Source organism: Vanacampus margaritifer, chromosome 18 (genome assembly GCF_051991255.1).
Source record: "Vanacampus margaritifer isolate UIUO_Vmar chromosome 18, RoL_Vmar_1.0, whole genome shotgun sequence".
NCBI classification, from domain to species: domain Eukaryota; kingdom Metazoa; phylum Chordata; class Actinopteri; order Syngnathiformes; family Syngnathidae; genus Vanacampus; species Vanacampus margaritifer.
In genome coordinates this window covers 9,850,663-9,871,096 of record NC_135449.1, presented here as the reverse complement: position 1 = coordinate 9,871,096, position 20,434 = coordinate 9,850,663, and the positions used below count along the sequence as shown (strand labels likewise).

The 20,434-nt window shown below is 39.0% G+C and overlaps 2 protein-coding genes across 2 annotated transcripts in view; both read right to left on the bottom strand.

Moving 5' to 3' along the window:
* The window catches only part of fam20cb (FAM20C golgi associated secretory pathway kinase b), a 59,706-nt gene extending 43,576 nt beyond the window's left edge, over window positions 1-16,130 (bottom strand). The window contains exons 1-3 of the mRNA XM_077550429.1: window positions 15,447-16,130; window positions 14,464-14,639; window positions 9,988-10,066 (exon numbers count right to left, since the gene is read on the bottom strand). Coding sequence (XP_077406555.1) covers window positions 9,988-10,066; window positions 14,464-14,639; window positions 15,447-15,940 — 749 coding nt within the window. The 5' untranslated portion in view covers window positions 15,941-16,130. The remainder of the gene's footprint in view (window positions 1-9,987; window positions 10,067-14,463; window positions 14,640-15,446) is intronic.
* Window positions 16,131-16,744: 614 nt separating this feature from the next.
* Window positions 16,745-20,434, bottom strand: part of LOC144038197 (uncharacterized) — a 47,767-nt gene continuing 44,077 nt past the window's right edge. Inside the window, exons 7-9 of the mRNA XM_077550430.1 lie at window positions 20,102-20,205; window positions 18,919-19,013; window positions 16,745-18,851 (exon numbers count right to left, since the gene is read on the bottom strand). Coding sequence (XP_077406556.1) covers window positions 18,826-18,851; window positions 18,919-19,013; window positions 20,102-20,205 — 225 coding nt within the window. The 3' untranslated portion in view covers window positions 16,745-18,825. The remainder of the gene's footprint in view (window positions 18,852-18,918; window positions 19,014-20,101; window positions 20,206-20,434) is intronic.

Genomic DNA, 20,434 nt, shown 5'->3' with positions numbered 1-20,434 from the left:
CATCATCCATTCTGACTGCTTAATTTTGTTTTGTTTTTTTGTTGTCATAATTAGATTAATCAATATGGTGCTTATGTGACCTAAATATTGTTAAGGAGCATTAGTAATGTATATTTTCCTCCTCTTCAATATGTCGGCAACCTGCTGACTTTCTGAAGCCACGCCCACCAATCGAGTTCAGTTCCTCACGTGTCATTACATGAAAATAAGGGTGTGGAATTACAGTTGTTCACAATTACACACTGTACATACAGTACAGACACACATCGGCACATTATGGATGGTTGAGTACAGATACCAGGTATTATAGGGCTGATTCTCAGCATTCGTGACGGCGGCTGATACGTCTTTTACTGGCTTTTTTTTACGTTCAGGAAATAGAATTTCAAAGAATATAAATTTGCCATTAATTTCATAGAAACATGCTATATTGAGATTTATGGGTCTTTATTTAAAATGATATGTCATTGTTTTTTTAGGGGGACATTTCACAAGTACTAGTGGTATCGATACTTGATATCGGTATCGACTAACTCACGAGTTAAGTACTAGTACTGGTATCAGTCTGAAAAAAAGTATCGAGTATCGACCACACCATGCTCCGAAGTGATTGTGGTGGCTAACAAACTAATAAATCTTTACTGATGCCCGTTTTCCATTTTGCAGTTTCAAGTTAAAATGAGAAAAATCTGCCCTTTTCTTTTTTTTTAGTGTTGGATGAAAAATAAACTAATAAAAAAAAATCTATTGAAAATGTCAAGAACAAATGATACACAGATTTCAAAAGAGTCATTGTGAAAAGACTTTTGCCTGAGAATTTCCTCAAGTGTGTCATGACAAAAGCTGCTCTTTACATTTCCAAGACTTAAGCAGCAATTACAGTACTTGTTGCGCCACATATTTAAATGCATGCCAACAAAAGAATGACGTTTCAAATCAAACCTGCAAGGACAAACAGGTTCTCCGAACCGATCGTTCAATACAACCCGCCCGGTAAACGTGTTCACGTCTTTACTGGGTCGTATGAACGTCCCCTCAGAACGCACATGCTTGCGCACAGACGGCGAAGGAATCTCGCCAAGGCTTTGATATGCAGATGGGACGCCGGCTTGTCATTTCTGCCGGCTGCGGCAGCGTCTTATCGTTCATCCGACGGAAGAATTAACGCTGATAACAATTACCTGAAGGGGGCATCGGCGTGATAACATCGTTAAGGCATTCCCGCTTGAGGACGGCGGAATTAGGTTTTACTTTGAGACGCGCCATAAATACAGAGATACGTTTCCTTGGTAACAGAACAAAGAATAGCAAAGAGCGTTTGGAATCTCGCATGCTCAAAGTCATCATGGATGCAGATGATGCTCATGCTGTAGTGTCCCAAGTAACTTTAAAATTGTCAAAAGTCGAGCTTTTTGCATATATACTAAGGATAGATCCGATTATCGGGTCCGATATTTGGCCATCCTAACACTGGTATCTCACTGAGTGGTAGCGTAGCAAATTTAGGGTTCGCATCAGGATTTGTAAAATGTACTTGTCACAAAAACATTTCAAACATATTCAGACAATTTTTCACTTAGAGACCTTTTTTTACGAACCCTGACAAAAAACCCAAATTAGCAATATTCACATGCATTTTGCCACTTTAATCTGTGGATTTATTTAAATATCCACAAAAAAAAAAAAAAAAAAGATGCTGACACTGAGAAATCCCTACACTTTTTATTTTTTAAAATAATAAAATAAATTAAGAAATTTTGTTGACATTTTGGAAAACTCAATTTACAGTAGAAAACTTTAGGGAACTATTTTCTTTTTTTGTTATTTTTTTTTGTTAAAATCTTTAAACAAAGCTCTCAATTCTTTATATGTTTAAAATTAAAAGAAAAAGGTTATTTTTATTTTTAATTTTGACACTAATATTTTCTCTTTTACTGCAAATGAGTATCGGCTTGAAAGATCGGTTATCGGTCTCCTTGACTACTAATAATCAGAATCTGCCTTTAAAAAAAACATTTCGGTCTATCACTAATATGTACGATAAAAACAATGTAAATATGCCAAGCATGTCTTCACCTAAATGGAACAAAAATTGTTCAGGTCCTGCTTGAAGGGCACTTTGTGAGTTTGGAATCTGATCAAATGTGGAGTCCCTCAAGGGTCCGTCCTTGAACCTTTTTTGTTCATTCTGTATATATTACCTTTGAGTCTAACACATCACAATGCTAACGTTTGTTATCATGGTTATGCTAATGACACACAGCTAAATTTATTAACATCCCCAAATGACAGCAGTTCAAGTAACGCATTTCTTTCTTTTTTTATGAGCGGCTTACAGAGTGTGAAACTGAATCAGAGAAGTGTACTCGTGTCAAAGTTAATGATTGAACTTATAAGCAGCACTGATTGAAGCTGACGCCGTGTGTTGGAATGCATTAGTGGGCAAAAGCTCGCAGACTTACTGTTATCTACATAAATCACTATGGCTGCTGAATACTGTGGCTGGCATCACGCCAGCAGAACATTAACAGATTATTACCACTGACTTGTTTGTGCACAAGCTGTCCTATCCCTACTAGACTGTAGATTACTTGTACTGTACTCTATAAGCTTCTTGAGTGAATTTACAGACGGCAGTTGACCACTGGTGTCCTGTGCCATCACGCTCACCTCAATGTAAGAAAGATTATCGTGGTTAATTATGAGAATTTTAGTTTTTATTTGCTGTTGTTGTTTTTTTGTAATTGGAATTCAGGTGCATTTCAATAGATTAAAAATAAGGAAGAAAAACTCATTTGAGTAGTTCAAGGCTAAACGTGAAAAAATGCAGTAATATTATACAGCAGTGGTGTCAAACATACGCCCCGTGGGCCTGAACCCGCCCATCAAGGGGTCCAATATGGCCCATGAGGAGAGAACTTAAACTGCAAATTTTCACTAAAATTAAATGCTGTGTGGAGGGTGCACTGAAAACCACTTAAATGACATTCTGAAATTTGGCTGTTAGTCAGGATTTGATGGCAAAATTTCACCCCCATTTTTGTTAAGAAGTTTCAGATTATTTGGAAATAGGATAATAATAATAAATGGGAATATTTTCAAAATGTACACAAAAAAACTCCATTCCGCAACTAATCTTTCCCAGAAAGATTAGTTTGCAATAGTGCTGTCAATATCTAATATTTTTAGAATCGATTAATCGATTGATTAACTAATCGGATTCATTTCAATTTAGCATTTAAGTTATTACAAAACCCTTTTTTTTTCTCCTGATTATTGTTTATTCACCAGTGATTGGTGTTTGTTTCGTACTTCCCATTCATAGTCAGCTCCACTTGAGTTATTATTGTTTTTTTAAATGTATAATTATTATGAGTTAATAACATCAAATTGGACACTATCCTTTCTCTGTAAATACACGTTTGCATACAGTATGAATCGGGTGTAACAGAGGTCCGGTTGGGCTAATGAAGCCCGAAGGCACAATTGGATCGCTCATAATCACTTTGCTGCTCACTCTGCAGCTTTTATCAATTTTACTCTACAAAAACACCTAATGGAACACTTAACAACAAAAAGAGAACTGGTGAAAATATGAATCTAAGAGCAGTAATTAATACTTCTAAATCTATCATTCAGCTGTTGGTGAATATGTTGAATGGGTTAGTTATAGTAATTTCAAGCTATTATTCATGCGCTCACTTAGCATGCATTGTTGTGGATGTGGCACACGTGTACACACAGTACTAATGTGTAGCATTCACGGCGCTATTGAAAGTCTATTGTTAAGATTTACTATACAAGTTGAATTGAGTGTAAAGCATTGAGTCATAGATTTGAAATAAGGTAATTTTTCTGTCACTAGGTAGCATTAGTGTTTCATGTTAGATGGTGAGAGGCGCAGTAAAAAAAAAATCGTTTCAAATTAAAAGCAGATTATTAAAACAAAAAAAGAAAGAAAGAAAAAAGAGAGGGAGAGAAAGAAAGAACAAAAGAATGAACAAATGAAAGAAAAAGAAAGATAGAGAGAAAGAAAGAAAGAAAGAAGGAAAGAAAGAGAGAGAAAGAAAAAGAATGAAAGAAAGAAAGATAGAAAGGAAAAGAAGGAAAGAGAAAGAAAAAGAAAGAGAAAGAAAAAGAAAGAGAAAAAATAAAAAGAGAGAAAGAAAGAAAGAATGAATGAAAGAGAGAGAAAGAAAGAAAAAGAATGAAAGAAAGAAAGATAGAAAGGAAAAGAAGGAAAGAGAAAGAAAAAGAAAGATAGAAAAAAGAAAAAGAGAGAAAGAAAGAAAGAATGAATGAAAGAAAGAAAGAAACAAAAAGTAAGAAAAAGAAAAGAAAAAAATGAAAGAAAAAGAAAAAGAAAGAGAGAGAAGAGCAGCAAGTTGTGGGTAAATGTCCCCCCCGTCCCGAACGACCGCAACGTCCCCACGAGCAAAGCGCCGATACGTCAAAACTGATTGTGACGCCTCCCACAGAGGACGCAGCATCACTTCCTGTACGCTACAATACTTCTCACATTTAACACAGCCATTTCCTCCATGCTATTGTTTACGCCTTTGTCAAGACATTATTGACACAAACTAAGCCACATTATGTAGCCCCGCCTCCCATCTCCCCACAGCGTCAATCAAAGATGACTCACGCCCCCCCCGATTCAGCACAATTATGGATGGCGCCCATTGGGAGATCCAGCCGGCGGCGGCGGGTCGGGTAAGAATACTCCCATTGATTGGGATGAGACCGAGCCGGCCGGCTGATTGGCAAGCGCTACAATTAAGCGGGAGCAGGAAGCGGCGCAAGACCATCATTACATCAATCATCGGCCGTTCCCCCGCCCTTTCCGCTATCATCTGCACTCATCATCCGATGGGCTTTGTGTGCTCCCACGCTAATTTCACTGTAAATATTACAATCATCTCGCCTGAAATAACTCGGGCACAAAGCCATAATGGTGCAAATTAAAGACAGAGGCCAGGAAGACCTGAAAAGAAAATTCAACTGCAAATAAAGTTAGCGCTCAGAACAGAAGTACAATTTCAATTCAATTCCCACTGAAGCAACCCCCTTCGCTCCTGGCTGTTTTACTGGATTTTGACGGGTTTTGCAAGGCCCGCAGAATATTCTGTTCTATTGCTATAAAAACATGGAAAGATTAGAGTCTCCTCTTTCATCAGGAAAAAAAAAAAAAATTTATTTATCTATTTCCATTTTATAGCAATTAGCATTAGAATATAGCTAAGTTTTGTCATTATTCCCGAGCCTGTTGAAAACACTGGCAAAAAGAGCTTGTTGCAACATGGCAAAATGTGACAGCAAAACACTGCCGGCACCAAGGACAGTCAATGAAAGGCTATTATACAAATATTTACAAGTTCAACATGCATTATTGTAAGCATGTTATAGTGAGTCACTTCATCAAGCTGCTGGCGGTGTGAAATGTTGCCAAACCTCAGTTGAGTTGTAAAAAAAAAAAACACCGCAGATGCACTGTCATTGGGTGGAGTCCTCTTTGACATCATCTGCTAGAATGTCTCCAACCTCCTCCACCCGAAACACAACATTTGAATCCAAAAGTGCTATCATAGATCATGAACACCTGAAACAACACACGCCCACGGAAGCCTAAAGTGCAAGTAAACAACTTTTGGGGACAGAAACTCACGCGGGCAGAAATTGGGGTGGATTTGCCATAAAGAAAGTCGGCATGAATGTAACTCAACATCCCAAAGCTGATGTCATGTTCTGCAAACTAGAATCAACAACAAGAGTGGTAGTGCAGTACACTTTGCCGCAAGTGCTTTAAGACACCATTAACCAATTATCAATTGCACGGGAGTGATTTTTTAACTCATTCACTGCCATTGACGGCTATAGACATCAAAAATTTATTGGAACTATTGCTATTAGTTTAACATTTTTTTCCATTTTTGTTTAACAAGAGTATGAAAACGTATCTTTTTTTTTTATTGTACATTTAGAACAGATATAAACTTTGTGATTAATCGTGAGTTAACTAGTGAAGTCATGCGATTCATTACAATTTACAAATTTTAATCCCCGGACGCCCTGAATTTTTAATAATCTTTTTTTTTTTTTAATCGCATCAGGCGATAATTTTTTAAAATTGTAATTAACTCACGATTAATTACATTTTAAATATTTTTTTTTATATGTTCTAAATGTACAATATTTTTTTCTAGGTTTTCATACTCTTGTTAACAAAAATGGAAAAAATGTTAAACTAATAGACATAGTTCAAATGAATTTTTGACGTCTATAGCCGTCAATGGCAGTGAATGAGTGAATAATCATTTGTGGCCATCCCTAGTGTATACATCACTAATGGCTCTCAATGACAGGTTTGATCCTGCAAATGCGAAAATTGGCTCATTAGAACAACAAAGAGGTATCGATTACTAATTGATTACTCATCAACTAATAATCAATTATCAAATTACAGCTTTTTTGGGATAAAATGCAACAAAATGCGAAAATTTGGTCATTTGAACAAAGAGGTACAATCAATTACTAATCGAGTAATCAATTACTAATTGATAACTCAAAGAATAATCGATCAAATTACAGCTTTTAAAAAAAATTATTAATCTTTTCGGCACCTTGTTCAACTTAAAATCCTCCAAATGCTTAAAATTTCAGACTTTGAGAGTAAATCAACTTATTATCTTCGTATTGGATCAAAATTAAAAATGTGAATATCTGATTTTTATTCAGAGAACAATGATCTATATTCTTGCTGATTTTCTGATATATGTTACAGACCCAAATCAGCAACTGAATCATAATCAATTTATGTTTGTACATTTCCAGCATTGCCTTTTTTTTTTAAACAATTAAAAAAAATGTGATTAATCAAAAATAATGGACAGATTAAAGGATTACTAAAATAATTGTTAGTTGTAGCCCTAATCCAGCCTTGAAAATAATCTTTCAACATGACCAAATAATGAAAAATGAACAAATTCCTATTCACCTCACCTCTAAAAATTTAGTCTCTGCCATCCTATTGTAGTAAACAAATAGTAATAAAAAACACAGCCTGCCCAGACACACAAAGGAACCTTTCCAGAGGAAAAGCAGTTCCTGCAGCTGTTTGAAAAGCAAAGCAGAGAAAATAAAATACAGCCAGTGTCAATATACACAGCCTCCGTATTGATTCCTGCATGTGTGTCTTAGAGCCAAAATGTGCAAGACAGAAATCCTAGAGCAAGACAGCGGATGGTGGCGAATACTAAAGCCGGGGCTGTTTTCCACCGATTCGGATGGCCGGATCGATATGATCAGCCAGACACGCCGCGCACGCCCGGTCGACTTCCTGGCTGACGGGCACGCGTGACGCCGCCGTCTCTGTGACACGCCCAATCAAAGAGGACGTGGGCGCGTGGATGTGACGTCCCTGATGCAAATGGCGGGATTCAGATATCTGGAGCTTCAAGCTGGCATGGCATCATTAGAGAGCCTCACTGTCACAAATGTATTCTATAAGCAAGTATTTTCATAGTTCAAACATGTCGATATGTGTAGGCACAGAAAATGCTAAATGTAGTACAATCCATTTTTCAATCATATTTTTGACGCTTGTTGATTGCAAAGCCTTATTTTATATACGTAAGACATTAATTTTCATTAAAGGTGTTTAATCAATCCTTATAGCATAGACTTTTTTGTGCCAGCGTGTACTTGTTAGTCCCAAGGATAACATGAGTAGCCCGTGGGTCTGCTCTAAAAATAGCTCTGTGATGGGACACTGACTTAAGAGGAATTAAAACAGAAGAATAATGCTTTTTATTTTATTTTATATGTACTTAAACTTAACATGGTAGGTGTTTACACCTCTTCAAAGCCTACTGTATGCTCTAGCATTTAAAAAAAAATCGTAAAAAAAAAACGTTTTTGGGACCAGGGCAATATTTAAAAAATATATTTTTTATATGTTTTTGAGAGGAAATTAGTTCAATTCCAAAGTAAATTTAAACATGTGTTATTGTCACTTAAGTGTTACACAAACATTGAAATCCGCAAGTGTGGATACTTTTTCCACTTCTACACGTTTGTGTTCAAATTCAAGGCAATGCTTAGCACTAATCTCCGGATTTGAACTCCACACCGCAATCCACTTGAATCGTCTCACCTCACGTCCAACCCCCTCCTTCTCATTTCTCGTCTTCTCGGCGCGTCAGTGTGATTTCAGGCTCGTTGCGCCCGGGCCTGACTTAGTGTCATGCGACAGAAGCGGTAATTACAATCGTCTGGGAACGTCCCCGCTACAGATCAAGCGCGAGCTTAACCTCGCTTCGTACGCTGACAAGCCGGGGCCAAACACGGGGAGGCCGCGTAGAGGACGCCGTTAACTCGCAATTCAATTACAATCAGCATAACAAAAGACGGGTGACATTTAAATCCACAAATTGAGGAAGGATTAGGAGCAAAGAGTACTTCTCTCGGGATGTGTTATCATCCAAATGCGACACCATGGAGAGAGAAAGGCAACGTGAATGAATCAAACTTTTCACTGTATCCAGCTGCGGGTGGGCTTTACTTATCTCAACAAGTTAAGCCGAGGCGGCTGCGCGGGGAAACAAAAGTATGCTTTTCATTCCTGTTCACCTCATTAAGGGTCATTCACCCGCCTGACTTTTGACATGGCAAGAGGAGGAGCAACCAAAACACAAAAGCGCTGAGCAGATCACGCCCGGTTTTGAAAACAGAATGCTCAATAAAATGCAAAATGGCAGCACGTACTGTATGGAGGGAGAGACATCTGAAAGGAGTCGGCTTTCAACTCCGACTGGGCGCTAAGCCAAAAAGTACACTTATTATATGGTATTAGCGCTAAAAAGCAGCTGTTAAATTGTCCATCACAGGCGGCGTGCGAGATCACATTAAGTCATTTTCTTTCAGCAGCCTTTTCATTCACTTTATGAGTCAATCCATGGCGAATTACCAGCAGCTCTTTAAGGCGTAATGGAGACGTATCAAGCGGCCTTACAGCTACCGTCTTGTCTTCATCATCTTAATTGTGCTTCATCTTTTTTTTAAGAACACTCGTTCATAGGACCAATTACTTAAAGGAAGTCATACGTTTTAAGCATATTTTCTTTTTAAGTAAAATGCCGGGATGTTGCGTTTCAGAGCATGAAATGCTATAATGGCTATAATGACCCGAGCTAGGGCTGCTATGCGCCAAAACTTAAAAGTCCAATTTTAGCGTAACACAAAAAAAAAAGAGACTGAAAATTCACACAAAAAATATTTGAAAATAAAAATTGGACCATGACCAGACAAGAGAATAGTCAATTTCATACATAGACTAGACAAAGTGCAATTTCTGCAGAAATTGCGTGGGAAAGCTGAAGAAAGTACTACTGATTGTCACACACAAAAACCCTGAGGGAGCGGTGAGCAGCAGCAGGACCCGCGCTCTGGAATCCTTTGGTGATCTAACCCCCCCCAATTCCAACCCTTAACGCTGAGTGTCAAGCAGAAAGTCAAATGGGTCCCATTTTTATAGTCTTTGGTATGACCCGGCCGGGGACCGAACCCACGACCTCCCAGTCTCAGGGCGGACACTCTACCACTGGTTCACTGAGATGGTGAGCTTGAACGCTTATGAAGTAAATTGAAAGATAAATGATGTGAAAATAACAAAGTATTATTTGTAGTTGGAAGATAAATCAATAAAAATAACACCTGAACTGCAATCTGTCTAAAATGGGATTCGAACCATCGCCTCCTGTTTCCCGGTCAAAGCTCCGCTGCACTAACGGAAGAGTTGTCCAAGCGTTGTTTGAACACTGATTACCAGTCCTTATTTTTGTGCTTTCTGCATTCCCACAATAATGTACATTATTGAAGAACAAGTCATAAAAAGCAGTGTTTCCCCCAGTGCTTTATAAAAGTGGCGGGTGAGCAAGTTTTCTGGGGGGAAATTCTGGAAAATGTATACAAAATGAATAGCTGCCTTACTTCATGGGCTTGAAGAGAGCCTGGCCGTAGTTCTGGAAGGTCAGAATGAGCTTGAGTTGGGTGCCACCAGATTTCATCGCTGTTGGAGTAAAGCACAAAAAAAATTGAATGCAAGATTTACTTTTTTAAGAATAAAAAACTAACTAGAATGCAAGATTATATTCTACATTTAAAAACAAGAAAAAATAGAAATAATTTTTTTAAGAATGAAAAACAGAAAAAAAAAGAATGCAAGATTTTTCTTAATAAGAAAACAGAATGCAAGATTATTTTCTTTAAAATAAATAACTAATAAAATAAAATAAAATGCAACATTATTTTATTTAGAATAAAAAAACTGAAAAATACAATGCAATATTATTTTCTTAAGAATAAAAAACTGAAAAAATGCAATGCAATATTTTCTAAGAATTAAAAAACTGATTATTTTAAAAACATGATTATATTCAAATTACAGTGGCTAAAAATTTCTCATCACGCTGTTAATTATGCTTTAATGAACATATCCCACAAACACACAAAAAAATCCCCTTGTTCAATTTAATCCAATGAGTTAATCATTTTTTGTTTTACAAAACAGGTAAACAAAACGATGCCCGACTTAAACTCCGTTAAGCTCCGTATCATCCAAAGCCTCTGTTTCAGCCGTTTTCTAAAAAGCTTTCCTCATAAAGCCGCAAAAAAATTAAACAAGGCTTAATAAACCTATTAAGTATGATAAGAAGAACTCTGCATTTGTGCCCGCCGGGCTCCACTGATGTTGGACGCATTAACAAAGCAGGAGCAAAGCCTGTTTACATCAATAATGGAACCAAAGAAGCATCACAATACATGTGTCAATGTACAAACATATTTCTATTGCTGGAACGCAAACTATTAGATATTAAAGTCGATATTTTAGAAAAGAAAGGTAAATATGAAAGCTTAATGTCCTCAAATCTAATCTAATCCTCTGGTGTGTGTGGTCGGAGTCTCTCTAATGTTCACTGCGGCCATAAAAGCCAGCGTCCTCTTGCTCTTGCTCTCTGTGTTCCTAATCGTCCTCCTCGGAACATGACACTGCATTACAAAAGGCGCCCGTGGGTCCGGCCTACCAGCACCAGGACTTTGTGATTTGCAAAATAAGCAAAGTGGCTTTTCCTTTCTTGTTTTTCTCTAAACACCGGTTCATTTTGCAAAGCTTGGTTTAGGAGGCCTTGGGCCAAGGAACAACCTTGACAATCAAGGTTTTCATTTGGTTGTTACATACTTTGAATCAAGAGCAGTAGCGATCCAACATTCCAAAAACACCCCTCAAAAAACAATGACAGATCATTTGTAAAGAAAGATCTATCGCATTTTTCCATTGAAAAAAATGAGGTACCCGTCGCGAGTATCCATACCTTGAAAGAAGGCCAGGTATCGGTATCAGAACTCATCAATCCCTATAGTTTTACAGTGGTACCTTGACTATTGAGTTTAATTCATACCCGGACTAGCAAAAAAAAAAAAAAGGGAAAAAAAGTGTTGATGCCCACTATAAATGAACTAAAAATATAGATAAATAAAACTCCTTTTTGACACCATAAATTCTTGAAAAAATGGAGGTAAGCTTTCTATAGACATTATTTTCTTTTAGGAAAAAAAAACAGGGCTGCCCACCCGAGCAAAAAATAATAACAAAAAAATTTAAATAAAAAGAAAGAAAATGAAAAAAATATTGGAAAAAAAATCTGCCACAAATACACTGCATATCAAATCATTTTTCTCCCCCATTGAAATAAATGGAAATGTCAGCAAACTGCCATCTGTGAACAAAAATGGTTTGTCTGGAGCATATTAGGGATGTCCCGATCTTGATCACGTGATCGGAAATCGGGCCCTATCGTGTCATTTTCAGCTCATCATAATCAAGGAAAAAGATTGGGTTGGAATAAAAATTTAGAGTATTTTTTTCCCATTTAATTTTATAAGGACTACAAAGCAACAAAATAATCCAATGCTACACAGATACTGCCAAAAGAAAGAAAATGTGATGAGACCTCAGTTGAGCATGCATCAAATGATTTGCTTTTTCTTTGGCTTAAGGGTTAAGTTAGATTGCAGCAGGAAGTGACCTGATTTAAACAGGAAGTGGCCTAAAATCAACAGGAAGTGACCTGGAAGTGACCTGATTTCAACAGGAAGTGGCCTAATAACTACTACCATCCATCTATCTATCCATAGATGAGAGATCGTGGATATAAAAAGTCTACACACCTCTGCTCAAATGCCAAGTTTCTGTGGTATAAACATTTCATTCTGACTCCCATTTAACATTAGATTGAATGTTGTTGGTTAATTCTGAACACAGCCACATAAAATTATAAGACACAATTTTCTCAGTTGTTTATCTATATGAATAATAAAATCACTATGATGGTGACATGTGGACTCTGGAACAAATTATTTCTATTTCCATTTCGACTTAAAAGGAAAAAATAAATAAATCCCAATTTCCCTATATTTGCTGTCTTTGCTAATGAAAAAGAACTTGTTGGTATATAATACATGCAAGCATTGCTATCCTTAAGTTCAGATAATAACACAGTGCTGCTAGCTTATGTTGGTGTTGTGCCCCGGGCCTGTGTCACGGCTCTGTAATTACCCAGTCACCATGTATTTAACTGGCTAGAGTGCGCCTTCCTCGATCCACCCAGGCGGAGAGTTAGAAAGTAAGAGGGAGAGGAAATCACGCAACAGCGAGTCAGAAATTGGAGCAGAAAGGAAAAATTGCAAAGAAATCCAGAAATGTTTCTTTTGTAACACTTCATGCAAACTCCCAGGTAAGTTCTTCGTCTTCGCTAAAGGCCACTTGGAGCTTTCTCAAAGGCGGAATCCTGCAATCCCCTTTAAGAGTTACTGCAACATGAGCGACCCTGAGGCAAGAAGCACTCCTGGAATTTGGGAACTGGACTGAGCCAAACAGGAAGACAATCCCTCCTGAGTTTGAAAAAAAAAAAAACACCAGCTCTGTCAGGTGTCTACTTTCTCAGTCGGAGACTTTTCAGCTCTCTGCGGAGTGCCTGATTTACATCACGCTTGTCGATCAAAAAGCATTTGATTTGAAATCAAACTGCAGACGAGCTGTGGGAAAGTTTGCAGGTGTTTTTCGGGGCTTGATGCATTCTGCTACTGTGCTTTGAGACCGCATGAGAGAAGATTTGGCCCTCGGCTGATCAGACCCGGATTGTGTTGTTTGACAAGCCTGCGGGCGGCTTCCGTCTTTATGCATCCTTGCATGTGTGCTTGAGTGTGTTCGTAATGTCGGTGCTTGAGCACCGCATTTGTCACTTAGCAGCCTCCTCCTGCTCCTTCCACTCCTTGACCTCAGTAACACACACTGTCAGCAATTAGGTAGACACACACATTTGCCTTACTTTATGTGGTCTGTTCTTCTGACTTGCTAAGAAGAATTAAAAGAAGAAAAATGTCAACATTTTTTAAACGTATTTTATTTTTTATATATATATTATATATAATCAGTATATATAATATACATATATATATATATATATATATATATACATATATGTATATATATATATAATATATATATATATATATATAAATATATATTATATATATATATATATATAAATATATATTATATATATATATATATAAGTATATATTATATATATATAATATCTAATATATAATATATATATATAAATATATATATACTGTATATAAATAACTTAGTACACGTTTATTCATTAGCCAAATATGGATTATTTTAAAAAATGTAATAGATTGTGTTGAATGAAAGACAGAGCTGTTTTTATTTACTCAAATATTACCCCCCCCCCCCCAAAAAAAAAGGACAAAAATAGCAGCATAAATGAGCCCAAATAAAAATCTGCAATACTGAACCGCGAAGTATCACTGTATAACGGAATGTATGGTGCTCCACAGGGTTCAATTCTGGGGCCTCTGCCGTTTTCATTGGATCTTCTGCCCTTGTGTTCCCTCTTAAGAAAACAGTGGCACTCTATAAATATAGTTGAGTTGAGTGAAGCGAGTCAGCATCCTAACTGCACGATTTGCAATGGCAAATTGAGCGAGTCTAGCAATTCAAAAGCTAATATGAAGAAGGGACAATAGAAACAATTGCAACGTAAACCAAACCAGCAAAAAGGCTGATTGAGGTTAAAAGTGCATTTGGCTGGAGACCTGTTGTGTGTTCACATTTCCGCCAAGTGCTACAATTTTTAGAACTGTAAATCCTATCTGCAAAATGGTCATGATGTCATACATTAGCAGTGTGATATGGTGGAACCTGCCAATGAATTCAACCAAGGGATGAAAACAAAACGACGACAATGGAGAGAACCATTAACCAAGCAACAGATCCTGGTACCCCAGGTGCAAGCGCAGGTGCCAATAACAACTGTCCAATGCGAAACTCTAAACGACATGAAACGCCAAACCAAAGAATGGAACCTTGCGACTCACCCACGCTGGTGATCTTCTGGTGGACCAGATCCTTCAGCAGAGCGTCGATGGCAGGGTTGTGCATGGAGTAGAGCTCGTAACGATTAATTCCAATGTGGAAGCGCAGCCAGTTGGGATAAGAGTCGGCCGTCAGTTCTCCAGTCGGGCTGAGCTCCTCGGGATTGCCTTCGCCATTCCTGCGTGAGAGGATTGTCGGTTATTTTTTTAGACAGGTGTCGTGCTGTACACAAGTACAGTATAATCTTGTCGGCGTGGCATCAGTCGCAAATGAGATGGACCCCATTCTTGATCCCAGATGACCTTGGACAAGACTGTTTGATATAATCACAACAACTTTCCGTTTTACGCTGATGTGGCACAACCAACAACCAATAGATGAGCGCTAACAAAACTGACGGTGTAAAAATTCTGTCTTTGTAAAATCTCAGTCTAAGACTGAGGCGGTGACTAAAAACTCTACAACTGGTCTTTAAATGTGAGCAGGTGTGAGATGACAGTTTCTTTAACTCTTTGACTGCCAACACAGCTGTTTCAAACAATCATCTAATCAGCAAGCACTGCATGAAGCCTGATAACAATCCTCAGCTATGTTGGCTGAGGGAGACATGGAAAACGGGCTGGATAGGGGTACTCCAGAACCGGGGTTGAGAACCACTGCATCATTCACAGCGATGTGAAGTTGAGCACTGGTGGCAAACATGAGGCCCGTGGGCCACATGCCGGCCATCACATCACCTTGTCTGGTCCTCTAAAGCGAATAAAAATGGGCTATTTCATATTTCTTGAGAAATAGATTTATTATTTTCATTTTAGCCTGAATTCTGAACCAGTTTTTCTTGGCTTTTTACAGATATTACACACGTTTATGGAATCTGGGAAGAACCCAGAGAGAACATGCAAAATTCACACAAAGACTAGAGTTGAGAATCAAAACCACAGACCACTTTCTTGATTCATGATTATAAATAAAAGAAATACTTAACCACTCCTGTTCAGCTGCTACGGGGTCAAATCGAATGTCTGTGTTGACGTTGAACAGCGTGTCCTCATCCGTGAGGGTAGGCAAGGACCTCTTATACAAAGGGTGCTCATAGAGGGCGGCCAGCCTCGAACCTTTGGCCGGCGTGTTCTTGCCGACTGCCGCGTCGTGGATGAACTGCCTCTTCCTGACCTCCGGCCTCCTGAAGCCCGGAGACTTGTCCCCGGCAGCGGGTCCCTTCTCCAGCGAATGTGACGAGACGTTGGAGGCGCTGGGCTCGTTGCTGAAGTCCTGCAGGATGCGCAGCGTGTGCTTGTTGGGCCAGCCTTGCTTGGCCCAGCTGCGGGGCGCCTCGCTGGGCGTGTGCGCGCAGGAGCAGCCTCCCACGCCTTGCATCTCCAGCTTGGGCAGCAAGTCTATCATGATGTGCATGGAGCACGCCACCAGGAACACCAAGAGGATTAAAACGCGGAATTTACGCAGGAGGATCATCTTCATGGTCTCCCTTTTGAGCAGATGTGAGTATTTACTGCAGATGATGAGCACGCATATGCACAGGCTGACTACATCACTGATGATGTTAATCAGACTGGACGCCAGTCTAATGAAATATACATTAAACACCAATGACCCATCTTCACTTGCCGTCTTGAGTAGAGGATTCAGTGTTCAAGCGTTTTGGTTTCAGCATCAGAATCCTATTGGGGGTTGTTTTCTTCCAAAGCTTTTGTGTTTGATTATTCAAAGGTTCATCAGCCAGCGTCCACCTGGACCGGGTTCAAACCAACGGTCGATTTGCGCAAGCCACATCGTCGTCACGCGCCTCTCCAAACACATCGGGCCGAACGCGGAACCTAATATGGATCCGTCCAACTGGAAAGTCCGGATCGATCCAACGTCCGTGCATAAAAACACAAGCTCGGCTCTTCACTATCAAGCGCTTTTTTCTTTTTTTTTTACGGCAAAGTCCCCGCAAGTGTTTCGACGCGCGCGTCTCCGGAAAAGCAGCTCTCGTCCAGGTTCACACTTCTCCAACGTTGGCGGCTCTGTTTGCACAGGTAACAAGGCGAGGGAGGGAGCGGAACACCTTCAGGGCTTGCAGCTGGACCGGAGAGGAGAAAGAAGCACGCCTTGTAGCAAGTGAGCATCTGGGTGGGTGTGTTAAATATGATGGTGGAGTCGAGGCGAGATCCTGCCTCTCGCGCTGCGTCACTGCGCGCAGATTGGCTGAACTCGGATTCATCCAGCGGGAGGGAAAAAGAGAGAGAGAGAGACATAAATGATTCTCTGTGCGCCTCTTGGAATAACCTGCACATCCCGGCTGTGCAGGAAGAGGGCGTCTTTTTTCTGCCCAATATTTAGCCTGGCTCATACAGTGCAGCTTCTTTTTTTTTCCGACGTGAAATTCATCTGCCGGAATCCTTCTGAAATGCCTCCATGGAGACAAGTCAGTCCATCAATGAAACATTAGGCAGGCCTATTAGGAGGCTCATCAGTCACCGCAAGCCGCTCCCTTTCTGCCCCTCGATCTGCTTCAGTATGTTTCAAAGACGTCGCAGGCTTCTTTGCTTGCTCGGAAAACCGAAAGATAGATATTCATTTACGTGACCAAAAGAACTGAGAGTCCATTTCAGTGCTAATAATAATAGCGTATTTTATTTCCCAGCTGAGATTGACTGACCGAACCCCTGGTTTGATTGAACCCAGGTTACATCGTTAAAATATGTAAAAAAAAAAACGTTGTGGTTTTAAAATTGTGAACACAAATGAATGGTAATTAAGTTCTTGCGCACTTTGACCTCGGCCCACAAGAAATCAAAAATTAATAGCACAATTATGCCACTACAGTTTTAGCCACGTATTCACGAAATTAGTATACACACTATACAGATTTTGCATTATAATCCATATTCATACATCTCAACTTGCACTCAATATTCAAATATGACTGCAGAATGTGACTATGATTTGCACATTTTTTACATTTCATTATTTTAATGTCCATCATTTTAGGGTTTTTTTTTACACTGTACATTATTTATGGTCCATTAAATGACATTACATTATTGAATATTGCTGCCATTTTTACATTTTCCACTTTGCACTAATTGTACAACTGTTGACGTAAGACTCTCATATAGTAAATAGCTTATAGCCTAAACTTGTTTTCTTACTTTATTTAGTTTAGAGTTCATCTATTTTTATTTCATCCTCAATTCTGCTTATTGTATTTGTTTTGAAGTAGAAGAATGCTTAAGTCTACAAAACCATTTTGTTTGTCAATTTACAGACAAATGCAACTAAACTAATCATTAAATAATTAATCATGCAACAAAACAATGGCACAAAAAACTTTATCAGGGTGAAAAAGTGCACAAGTTTAACTTTTGATTTGAAACCAAATTATCTTTGGTATACAACAAAAACAAAGGAATTGACCTTGTCATTCCAAGACTTTTGGAAGGGACTGCTATTGGGGGCTTCGATTTTTACTTGGGGCCAACTTCACTTCTGTTGGCATCTTATTCCATTTGCGTGCAGCATGACAGCTAAATGCAGATTCACCGTGTTTGCTTTAAACTCTGGGCAGGAAGCAGGTAACAGACAATGTGGCGTACATGCACAGGTGAGCCATCATTCCGTTTGTGATTACGTCTTAGATTATCTTCTAATTGAAGGAGGCCTAAGAGAGTGGAGGTTGTGTATTGCTTAAGTAGTTGGTGAAAGGAAAGAGTCATAAGGGGGAAGAAAGAAAAAAAAGCAGAGATGACTTAAGAGCAAAACACTGGTTGGGAATGCTAATGAGGCTGACGGAGATGCTAAATGAAACAAGCGGAAACTGAACCTAGCTGCACCCAGCTGGACTGCTTAATAGTGCAGAGGGAAGCACGGAGTATCACGGGATTGTTTATTGTTTGAGACAGAGGGAAGACTGTTGGACTGCCTATGAGCGCGAATAAATCGTGGGTTCAAGATTTCAACTGAAGGCGATGACTGTAATCTGATATTAACCAACATTGAGATACCTGGAATAAAACAAATTGGCTACACCTTGTATATGTGTGCAGCATAACAGCTAAATGGTCATTCACCATGTTTGCTTCAAACTCTGCAAGGAAGTTGATAACTGAAAGTAACATTTTTAGAAGTGTCTTTTACCAGTATTGATTAAATGATATGAAAATGACCCTTAGACATAATTATGTGTGTAATAATATATTATCTAACTCTGGTTATATTTACAAAAAGCTCCATAGTCTATTCATTTCTGTCTAAGTGAAGGTAACCAGTGTCTAATTTCCAAACAGGTTCCAATGGACTGATTCCCCGATCATGGTGTTTGGTGTCAGAGTAGAGGACAAAGTGATGCTTGTTGCCTGTCCTCACGTCATGGCAGCCAAAACGATCCCTGATGAATGTGTATTGATGTCAGTCAGCCATGGATCACAGCGGTCGATGGGTCAGTGGTTACTCACAAGGCCCTGTCTGATGTGATTGCTGCCCGGCCTTTCGGCGGGAAAAATCCAGACGAGCCGCTCGGTTCCGGCTCAGCCACCGTTTGGACGCGCGGCTGTGACGGAAAAAAAATCAAATTTCATTGGCTGTCAAATGATATTAGAGGCTTACATGTGGTAATAGGAGAGGATTGTTGTGGGATAACTGTTGGCAAGATAATTAAATAAATAATTCTCTCTCTGTTATTGGGAAGTTGTACAAACAGCGATGATCCTGAATTAGGGGTGGTTGGAGGTAGTTCCCAACAAATTATATTTCTTTTCATTGTCTTTCTTTCAGCTAATTGGGTCCAGTTTTGACATTTTCATTTAGGGGTTTGCTCACTTTTGTTGCCCGCGTTTCCCCCCCGTCATTCGGCTGATTGTGCCCAAATTAACATTTTCATTTAGGGGTTTGCTCACTTTTGTTGGTAGCGTTTTTTTCATCTTTATTTCGGCTAATTGAACCCAGTTTTGACATTTTCACTTAGGTGTTTGCTCACATTTGTTGCCATCATTTCGTTTTTTCCCCCATCTTTCTTTAGGCTAATTAGGTCCAATTTAGACATTTGTACCTACAAGTTTGTTCACTATTGTTGCCAGCGTTTTTCATCTTTATTTCAGCTAATTGGGCCTAGTTAGGACATTTTCACTTAAAGGTTTGCTCACTTTTGCTGCTAGCGTTTTTGTCTTTATTTTGGTAACTGGGCCCTGTTATGATATTTTTGCTTAGGGGTGATTTGCTCACTTTTGTTGCCGGCGTTTTTTTTATTTTTTATCTTTCGATTAATTGGGCCCAAAGTAACATTTTCACTTAAGGGTTTGCTCACTTTTGTTGCCAGCGTGTTTTGTTTTCTTTATTTCGGCTAATTGGGTCCAGTTTTGACATTTGTGCTTAGGGGTTTGCTCACTTTTTGTTGCCAGCATTTGTTTTTTTAATCTTTCAACTAATTAGGTTCAAAGTAACATTTTCACTTAAGGGTTTGCTCACTTTTGTTGACAGCGTTTTTTTTTGTCATTTTTCAATTTTCAATTTTCTGTGCCAGCTATTTTTTTCCTCAGAGGTCCTTATCACAGAGAATGCCATACAGTAACAGAGTGACAGAGCAAACAACATCCGCTGATATGTGGTGTGACAACAGTATTAAAGGCGACCAGGCTTTACACAGACAAGATCAGGAGGAGGTGGAGGGCATCGGAACAGATAGCTGACTGCAGCACAGGTTGTAAATTCACAAGATTTATATCCTGGATGTTCCACACCGGATCCTGGTGAGATAGCAAAGAGGAGAGAGCAAGATTCACGGCTTCATGGTCACATGGAATTCTTACTGGTGTGTTACTGGATCAAGACTGACAAGGAGACAAGATGGTTGCAGTCAACATGAAGGTTTTCAGGTTGGCTGGATGCTGATTACATGGCAGAACTTTTAACTTTTTGAAAACAGATTTCCTTCCACCAGGGATATTATTTTTTCATAGGAGAGGGGTCAGATGT